General features: G+C 38.7%; 1 protein-coding gene across 1 annotated transcript; it reads right to left on the reverse strand.

Annotated features, from left to right (window-relative positions):
* Positions 1–961: 961 nt before the first annotated feature.
* On the reverse strand, positions 962–10,290 carry LOC145954299 (uncharacterized). Its single transcript, XM_083068290.1, has 2 exons — positions 10,246–10,290; positions 962–9,538 (listed from the first exon to the last, which is right to left on the reverse strand). Exon 2 carries the CDS (start codon positions 7,443–7,445, stop codon positions 1,983–1,985), a length of 5,463 nt encoding a protein of 1,820 aa, XP_082924416.1. The 5' UTR covers positions 7,446–9,538; positions 10,246–10,290; the 3' UTR covers positions 962–1,982.
* Positions 10,291–10,543: the final 253 nt, after the last annotated feature.

A 10,543-nucleotide genomic window follows, 5' to 3' on the forward strand; every position in this document is an offset into this window, starting at 1 on the left:
GTTCTGGGCATGTTTAGATCAGATATGTGGGTGATGCAGTACACATTACAATATAGGAGATTCTGCCAGATACGTGCAGTGGTAGTCAAGTTCTTCCTAAGGAATGAAACTGGGTTACCTGTGAGTCCCACTGTGTATGTACATCCAGGCAAACATAACAGCTTAGCCATTTTGTCCGCATTAAAAGCATGGGCTTTCTTCAATCGGCCAAATTCATCCAAACCATCACCTCCTATAACATCACGACTACCCAAATACTGTTGAATGGCATCCCTAGAATAACTGACCACAGCGCCTCTGACCCAGCTGTTTCTAGTTTGATCAGTCCTCTGGAGCGGGTAAGCATTGGCATAAAACTCCTTGATGATCTCTTCATTATATTTCTTTTCAGGAGTAGCCAATTTGTTCCATTTCCTGCGAGTCAGCTCCCTTTGGAAGTCCATATATTCTCCAGCTTCCAACTCCACCCGTCTTTCAGCAACTATTTGGCGAGGCTCCAACTCAGTATATCGCTGCTGCTTAGTTTTGGTCATGAATCTGTTCCTGTCCAAACGGATTGAAGCCACAGGTGAATGGGTAGGCTCCTCAGTGTCAGAATCATGTGGAGGAGGATTTGAAGAAGCAGCCCCCTTCCTCTTTTTATTGGCTGGAATCTCATGAGTGGGTCTTGATTTTCCCATCTGCAATTCATTCAGAACAAGAGCGAACCATAAATGTTAGACAATTTCAGTTAATTCATGCAATAAAAGAACATGAGATTCTGCATTCCATCCGCTCAGCGCCTCTTATCCGCTGAGCGCTTTAAGCCATCAAGGGTTTCTGACCTCTATCCGCTCAGCGCTTTGGAAGCGCTAAGCGCCTTGCTCCAGAAGTTGAAACTGAACTATCATTTTTAAAACCCATGGCTATGGAACCCACGCCAAAATATACTTAAACTTAACAATGTATGGCAGTGAAATTCAAACCCTGATTTTGGAATGCAGAGAGTTATGCCCCTAACATATAAGGTACGAACCTGAATGCAGCAATTTCAAACCCTAGACATATATCTTTAAAAACAAACCATTGGATTACAAAATTTCAAGAACAGAATAATAACCAAATCCTAACTAACATAAATAGGGCAAAGCAGCAGAATGTATTTCATGAATAACAACCAAGGGTTGGCGCAAAAGAAGAATGTATATGAGCATACCTGGGATTTGAGATGATGATTTTGGAAGCACACAAAAGACTAAGGAATCAGAAGAACTTGAGAGCAAGTGAGAATAAAAATAGCAAGAGGGAGGAGGAAAGGCTCTTTTAACGTTTAGAATAGGAAAGGGCTGAGTGGGTTATGTGTGACCCTTGAGCAGTTGAGGCTTTTAATTCAAATGAAGGCTCAAACCCGTAACTCATCCGCTCAGCGCTTGGGAAGCGCTGAGCGCTTTGGCTCCAGAGAGATCACTAACCCCAGGCGCTGAGCGCCTTAATTTCGCTGAGCCAATTGGCTCCAGAGAGTTCTAGGGGTTTTCTCCTTCCAGGCGCTGAGCGCATCCCAGGCGCTGAGCGCCTTGCCTCCAGAACCCCTCCTCATATGAGGCGCTGAGCGCCTATCAAGCGCTGAGCGCCTGACCTCCAGGGACTCATCTGATTATTGACTGATATAAAGGGCTGAGCCACTCAGAGGGGCTGAGCCACTGAGTCCTGGATCAGAAATTATACAATTCTTATTCTAGCTCAGTTTTGATCCCAAATTCCTTAATATTCTTCCTTTACTCCATCAAAACAAACACACATTGAACATCAAAGAAAATGCATAATCTAACACAATATTCTTGAATTTATTTTAAGCATTAAATTCTAAACTCACTCCCTAAAACATCACACATATGAAATTAAACATGCAATACTAAATAATCAAACCACTTTTAAAAACATAACGTCTGGGTTGCCTCCCAGCAAGCGCTTCTTTATTGTCATTAGCTTGACACTTCTTGAAGTCATGGATCAATGAGATGAGTGACATTGGTGAGTTGCTCAATATCACCACCCAAGTATGGCTTAATTCTTTGGCCATTCACCATCCAAGATCTTCCAGAGTTTGGTTCTTCCAATTCTACTGCCCCATATGGCTTAACTGATTTGATGACAAAAGGGCCTGACCATTTGGACTTGAGTTTTCCAGGGAATAATCTCAACCTGGAATTGAACAATAACACCTGTTGACCTGGTTGGAAGTTTCTCTGGATAATGTTTCTATCATGATAAGACTTGACCTTGCTTTTATAAATCCGTGATGATTCATAGGCTTGTAACCGCATCTCTTCAAGCTCATGTAACTGGAGCTTTCTCTTTTCACCTGCAGCTTTCAAATCAAAATTCAATGCTTTCAATGCCCAATAGGCGTTATGCTCCAACTCAACTGGAAGATGACAGGCTTTCCCATAGACAAGCTGAAATGGAGAAAGTCCAATTGGAGTTTTGTATGTTGTCCTGTAAGCCCACAATGTGTCATCCAATTTCAAAGACCAATCTTTTCTTGAACTGGCTACAGTCTTTTCTAAAATTTTCTTCAACTCCCTATTGGAAACCTCTGCCTGTCCATTCGTCTGGGGATGGTAAGGTGTAGCTACCTTGTGTCTCACACCATAGTGCTGCAACACATTCTTCAGCTGTGTGTTACAGAAATGAGAACCACCATCACTAATGAGCACTCTCGGTGTTCCAAATCGAGTAAAGATGTTCTTCTTCAAGAACTTGATCACCGTTCGTGCATCAGCCTTCTGAGTTGCTAAAGCTTCCACCCATTTAGAAACATAGTCCACAGCAACCAGAATGTACTCATTGGAATAAGAGGAAGGAAGTGGTCCTACAAAGTCAATTCCCCAGCAGTCAAACACTTCGATTTCAAGAATATTTTGCAATGGTAACTCATGCCTTTTGGAAATTCCACCAGTTCTCTGACATTTATCACAATTCTTGCAATGTTCATGAGAATCCTTAAAGATAGTAGGCCAGTAGAATCCAGAGTGGAGAATCTTTGCTGCTGTGCGATCTCCATTGTAGTGACCTCCATAGGGTGAATTGTGACAGTGCCACAAGATATCCTTGACCTCTGTACCTGAAACACACCTTCTTAACAAACCATCAGCACCAATCTTAAATAAATAAGGATCATCCCACACATAATAAGTAGAATCCTTTAAAAATTTCTTTCTTTGCTGCCAATTAAAATCTTCTGGAATGACCCCGGCTGCTTTAAAATTTGCCATATCGGCAAACCAAGGTCGTTCCTGCACCAAGAATAATTTTTCATCTGGAAATTCTTCATGGATTGCACTTTCAAGTATGGTCACCTCATCATTTTCCAATCTGGAAAGGTGGTCTGCAATTTGGTTTTCACAGCCTTTCTTGTCCTTTATCTCTAAATCAAATTCCTGTAACAATAAAATCCATCTTATTAACCTTGGCTTGGAATCAGATTTAGTTAACAAATACTTGATTGCTGCATGGTCAGTAAACACAGTAATTTTTGAGCCAATCAAATAAGAACGAAATTTTTCAAGTGCATACACTATTGCAAGTAATTCTTTTTCTGTGGTTGCATAATTCATTTGAGTTTCATTCAAAACTTTACTCGCATAATGTATGGCATGAAAAATTCTGTTTTTCCTTTGTCCTAGTACAGCACCTACTGCATAATCACTCGCATCACACATTAATTCAAAACCAAAATTCCAATCCGGACTAGTGATTATGGGTGCCGAACACAGTTTTTGTTTCAAAAGTGAGAAAGCAGCCAAGCAATTATCATCAAAATTAAGTTTAACATCTTTAACAAGGAGATTGCTAAGCGGTTTGGCGATCTTTGAGAAATCTTGGATGAAACGCCTATAGAATCCAGCATGTCCAAGAAAGCTTCGAATCCCTTTTACATTTGTTGGTGGAGGAAGCTTAGAGATGACTTCCACTTTAGCTGGATCCACCTCGATACCTTTCTCAGAGATCTTGTGGCCAAGCACTATTCCTTCAGTCACCATAAAATGACATTTCTCCCAATTAAGCACCAAATTAGTTTCAACACACCGCCTCAGTACAGTGTTGAGATTCTCTAAACATGTATCAAATGATGCTCCAAACACAGAAAAATCATCCATGAAAATCTCAATACACTTCTCAACAAGATCAGAAAAGATGGCCAACATGCACCTTTGAAATGTGGCTGGTGCGTTACATAATCCAAATGGCATTTTCCTATATGCAAACACACCAAAAGGACATGTAAATGCTGTCTTTTCTTGGTCCTCCGGATCCACTGCTATCTGATTATAACCAGAATAACCATCCAAAAAACAGTAGTATGCCTTACCTGCCAACCTTTCTAACATCTGGTCCATGAAGGGTAATGGGAAATGATCCTTCCTTGTGGCCTGGTTTAGTTTCCGGTAATCAATACACATCCGCCAACCAGTGACTGTCCGTGTAGGGATCAATTCATTCTTATCATTCACCACGACCGTCATACCTCCCTTCTTAGGAACCACCTGAACAGGACTAACCCATGCACTATCGGAGATAGGGTAAATCATGCCAGCTTCAAGCAACTTAATCACCTCTTTTCTGACCACCTCCTTCATTGTTGGATTGAGGCGCCTTTGAGGTTGTGCTACAGGCCTATAATCCTGTTCCATCAAGATCCGGTGCATACAATATGAAGGGCTAATACCTTTCAAGTCTGACAGCGTCCAACCGATAGCTCCTTCATTAGCCTTCAGAACTTCAATTAGCTTCTTTTCCTCCTCAACAGATAGGGAACTATTGATTATAACTGGTTTGCCACCATTTGCTTCAAGAAAGACATACTTGAGATGGCTTGGCAATTGCTTCAACTCTAATTTCTGAGGTTGAAACTTTTCCTCCTTGTTTAATTCTTGAACACTTGTTGAACTAGGAGAAATTTCCTTTGCTTTGTCCAGCTCTTCCAAACACTTCTGTATTTCTTTTTCATCCTCCTCATTGATTTCACTGACTGCATTAACCAGTGCTTTCTCTAATGGTGTAGCTACTGAGAATGACTTTTGAGCTTCCATACACAGCTCATCAATCACATCCACTCTGAAGCAGCCTGACTTATCACTTGGATGTTTCATGGCTTCAAATACATTAAAATTCACTTCATCATCCTGAACTCTAACCTTGAGTTTGCCATCATCAACATCAATAATGACCTTGGCTGTCTTCATGAATGGTCGTCCTAAAATAAGAGGAACTTCAGAATCTTCCTCCATATCCATGATAACAAAATCAACTGGGAACCAAAACTTATCAACTTTCACCAAGAGGTCTTCAACAATACCATGAGGATACTTTATGGATCTATCAGCCAGCTGCAGGGTCATCCTGGTAGGTCTCACCTCTACTTGGCCTATCCTCTGTAACATAGACAAAGGCATCAGATTGATACTGGCTCCTAAGTCCAACAATGCCTTCCCCACAGAAACATTGCCAATAGTGACTGGCAAAGTAAAACTCCCTGGGTCTCTAGACTTTTGTGGAAGTGACTTCTGAATTATAGCACTGCAACCTGCCTCTAGCTCCACTGTTCCATCTTCACTCAACTTCCTCTTTTTTGTCAGAAGCTCTTTCATAAACCTTGCATAAGATGGCATCTGTTCCAAGGCCTCTGCAAAAGGTATGTTGATCTGTAACCGCTTGATTATATCAAGGAACCTTGCAAATTGTCGTTCCTTGTCTTTCTTTGACGGAGCATGTGGGTAAGGTAAATTCTTCACAGGAGGAGGCCTAACAACTTCTTTCCCTTTCTTCTTACTCTCCTCCTTCACCTCTCCATCTCTACTCTCATTTTTTTGACTTTCTATTTTATTTTTTTCATTTTTGTCAGCCTCATTATTCAACTCCACTCCTTTCTCACTTTCTAACTCAACTCCACTCTTTTTTTCTTCTTCTCCACCATTATTGTCTCTCAAATTATCACCAATCCCTTTTCCTATCACAGTGCCTCTCCTAGTTGTAATTGACTGACAATGCTCTTTAGGATTGACTTGTGTATTAGCTGAAAAAATTTTGCTTTGTTGATCTGCCAATTGCTTGGCTAGCTGCCCCACTTGAACCTCCAGGTTTCTGATAGACGCTTCAGTGTTTTTCTGGTTAGTTGTGGAAACCTGCATAAATTGTGTAAGAGCATCCTCCATTTTTGACAACCTATCTGGCTGATAAGAAGACTGATTTTGATATGGCTTTTGTGGAGGCTGCCTTTGTGATGGTCCTGCTTCTTGTTTCCACCCAGAGTACTGATTTTGATTATTTCTCCAGCCTTGATTCTGATTATAGTTACCAGAGAAATTCCCTTGCCTTCCTGGATTGTTCATATAATTAACTTCCTCCTCCTGTTCTGATTCAGATATAGAACATTGCCCATTTGGATGATCACCTGCACAAAAATCACATCTCATTACTTGTTGAGAGCGTGAAGATGATCCTACTTGAAGTTTGGACATCTGTTTCCTTATCTCTTCCATCTGCTGAGAAAGAAGCTTATTCTGAGCCAGAATTGCATTTTGAGTATCCAATTCTAGAATTCCCCGTTTGGAAGGCTGGCTCCTGTCATGGTGAGCTTGGTAATCACTGGCTGCCAAAGCATCAATAATAGTGATTGCTTCCTCAGAATCTTTCATCATCATAGAACCACCTGCAGAAGCATCCAATAACATCTTTGTTTGAGGCCTTAACCCATTACAGAACATGTTGAGTTGTGCAACATCATCAAACCCATGATTTGGGCATTTCCTCAGCAAGGATTTATATCTCTCCCAGGCCTCACACAAAGGTTCATCAGCGCCTTGAGAAAATGTTGCAATTGCTGATTTGGCACTTATATATCTAGAAGGAGGAAAGAATCTAGCTAAGAACTTCCTTTCTACGTCCTCCCATCTAGTTAGGCTCTGATTTGGATGAGCCTGCAACCATGTCTTCGCTTTTCCTGTCAAAGAGAAGGGAAATAATCTCAAGTAGACCGCTTCTTCATCTTCTCCAGGAATGCCCATAGTGCCAATAAGCTCATAGAAAGTTGACAGATGTGTGTAGGGATCTTCATGGTCCATCCCTGCAAATTGATTGGCAGTGATGAGAGATAATAATGCTGGTTTCATCTCCACCCCCTTAGCTGGTCTGGCTATACTGGAAAAGTGCCTAGGACCCAATTGATGATTGTATTCTCCAAGGAGTCTCCTTGGCTGATGATGAGGTCCATGACCACCTGGTCCTTCTTCAGCCATTGATTCAGAATTAAAGTGTTGAGCTGAAACTGAAGTGGAAGTACCCTTCTGTTCCCGTCTCTCCTGTTCAAGCTTCCTTTGTCGCCTTCTTCTGCTATTATTTTTCCTAGCTGTTTTCTCAATCTCTGGATCAAATAACAGCTGCTCAGCAGGAATTTTTCCTCGCATACAAAGACTGACTTAAACAGAAAAGTTAGAACAACAGGTAAAGAATATATTCAACAAAATGAAAACTAAACAATATATACAATAAGCTCCAACTAGTACAATAGAAATCACAACTATCTTGACACAAGTCCCCGGCAATGGCGCCAAGAAACTTGTTCGTATTTTTAAATAGGCAAGCGCACCCAAGTCTCTGTAGTAAAAATAAAAGGTTGTCGAACCTCAGGGACTTGTGAGATAACTTAGATTTCTATTATATTAGTTGATGCTTATAAATTTAAAACTGGAATAGTTACACATATTCAAATTTGAGATATATGATTTTCCAACTTCAAGAAACCAAAGAGTAATTTGATTTAAAGAAAACAGATATAAGAAACAGTTGGGATTTGATTTCATCAATCTCCCTCCTATGTATTCCTATTGATTCTTTCTAAAATTTCCATTACTCATTGTTATTGCATTCTCTATTTTCATTCAAACCCAATCCCTTGGCATAAGAAATTCTGGGATATTCAACTCAATGAATGATTCCTCACTTCATTTAGTTCAATATTCCGCATTACGAATCAGAACTTGTTACAACTATTAAGATCAAGACCATCCCTGGCTCTTAAAAATAATAGGTGATTTGACTCAAGTCTAGATCCAGAAAATGTTTTCCAACTAAATTCTAAATCCAAAATCAAAGATAAGTGATCAGTTTATCTAAGCATTAAGAATGGAATACAAATCACTAACAAAGGGTAACAGATAATATATATATATGAATCAAAGAGAAATACATAGGAGTTTGATGACTACATCAATCCCAAACCTAGAGATTAGCTCTCCATATTACAAGAAATCACCAAGTTACAAGTTGAGAGGTAGAAGAAGAAGATCCTTTGAAGATTCGCGTTCCCACGAGCTCCAGAGTACTCTTTTTTTTTCTTCCTCTCGTGTCAGTCTCCCCTTTCTCTCTCTTTCTTTCCTTATATATGAAAACAGAGTAAGTAAGAGAGATATGAATCCGCTCAGCGCCTCGAAACGGCTGAGCGGATTGAGAGTTCTTCACCATGAAGAAACCTGAATTCTTCACCATGAAGGAACCTAGGCGCTGAGCGCCTTTTATTCGCTGAGCGGATAGGAGGCAGAGAGCACCTTCACATTTCTGGATGAAATCCGCTGAGCGGATTGGAAATGGCTGAGCGGATTGGAGGCAGAGAGCATTCCTTTTCTTCCAGGGACCAATTCGCTGAGCGGATATGATCCGCTGAGCGCCTTCATTGTGGAAACTCTCTGTTCTTATTCCGTTGAGCGCCTCAGAATGGCTGAGCCATTCTTCTCCAGGTTTCAAATCCTACAAAATAAGCACAAAATTAGATCAAAGGCTTCCTATTCTATGTGCTAACATTGATCAAGAGTATCTCTTTGATTCCATGCCTATATAAATCAAAATAACATTAATAACAACACAAAAACTATTAGATAAGTGTCTCAAATGAATGTTAAATCAAGCTAATTAGACACTTATCAGAAATATAAATTGATTCCAGTAAAGGTGGCAGTGCCTCCTAGTTAGGAATAATTTATAACTTTCAAATCATGTAAAATAAAATAACAGAGATGTACACTTGAGCCTTTTATCAAAACATTCAAAACCTTCTTGGATTCATTCGCTAAAACTATAAACTCTACCAAATGAGCAAGGTAAACTCATAACTCACGGCCGATTGGATCGACCTGCTCTGATACCACTTAATGTAACACCCAATTCTAACACCCAATTTATATAATAATAATTATATATTTTCTTATATACTATTTTCACAATTATATTGTTAACAATATTTTTTTAATAAAGATAAAGGTAAAAAATAATCATATTTTGTGAATTTAATACATGATATATCGTTCTAAAATATTTACAATAATGTATTATTTTACACAATATATTTTTCTTTCACTTTTATTACAATATTTACATTAATAGTGAAAATAAATTTACAAAAATTGTAATAGATTCATCAAATAGCCTCCACATTCCAATTCCTTCCAAGGAATACCACAGCTATATCAACTGCAAAATGATCTGGAATCCAAAGTAGATCCATCTATTTTGTAATATATTTAATTTATAAAAACAAAGAAAAGAGAGGAGTAAGAACAATATCCAATAAATACAATAATTCAAAAGAATAAACAGAATTATTTAAAACCAATATTAAACATATATATATATATATATATATATAGAAATATAAATATATATACAGATCATATATTAGATTTTCATGATACAATAAAATTTGAATTATACTTGTAGTGACTAGTCAGGATAAATGAGCATCATCATAATATTAACCAATAAAAGGATATTTCACCTTAACCAACAATAAGATATTTCACCTTCATTTCTTACTCATTTAAATCCCCAAGGTCAAACCTCCAGCTACAAATAATTCAAACTTTATCTTCAATGGCCATAGAACAATATTTATCTTCATAAATACGTGAAGAAATAACAACAACGAGTCCAAGATATTACAACTATATCATAGTTGATTATAAATATATTTACGTAAAAAGAATATATTAAGAATACCAATGATATAAATAAAAATGACAATCATTATAAAATAATGAAACAATATAAAATATGAACACCTTAATAATTATTATAGACAAAAATAATCAGAGGTTAAGCAAATAAATGAGGTTAGGGACACCCCACTAAATAAATATACATAAAAAATAACATAAACAAATAAAAATAGTAGTAGATAAAATTTTAAAGAGATAAGGTTCTCTTCCCCCTTACCTGGATAAGTAGGAGCTAAAACTTGAGCAGAACCTCCCCCCTTTGGATTCCCTCTTTCTTTCCCTCTCTTTCCCTCTTTCTTTCTCTTTCTCTTTCTCTCTCTCTCTCTCTTTCTCTTTCTCTCTCTAAATTTCCACTTCTGGCTGTATGATTTTTCACAGCCCCCTGCCTCCTATTTATAGGCAATCTGACGCACCCGGAACGGCCCGTACTGATTTCGGAACAGCCCGTTTCGGATCCTTCAAACGTGGGCAAAATTTTCAACTGGAACGACCCGTTCCAAAATCAGAACGGCCTG

The sequence above is a fragment of the Cajanus cajan genome, chromosome 2, assembly GCF_000230855.2.
Source record: "Cajanus cajan strain Asha chromosome 2, NIPB_CcT2T_4, whole genome shotgun sequence".
In the NCBI taxonomy this organism is placed as follows: domain Eukaryota; kingdom Viridiplantae; phylum Streptophyta; class Magnoliopsida; order Fabales; family Fabaceae; genus Cajanus; species Cajanus cajan.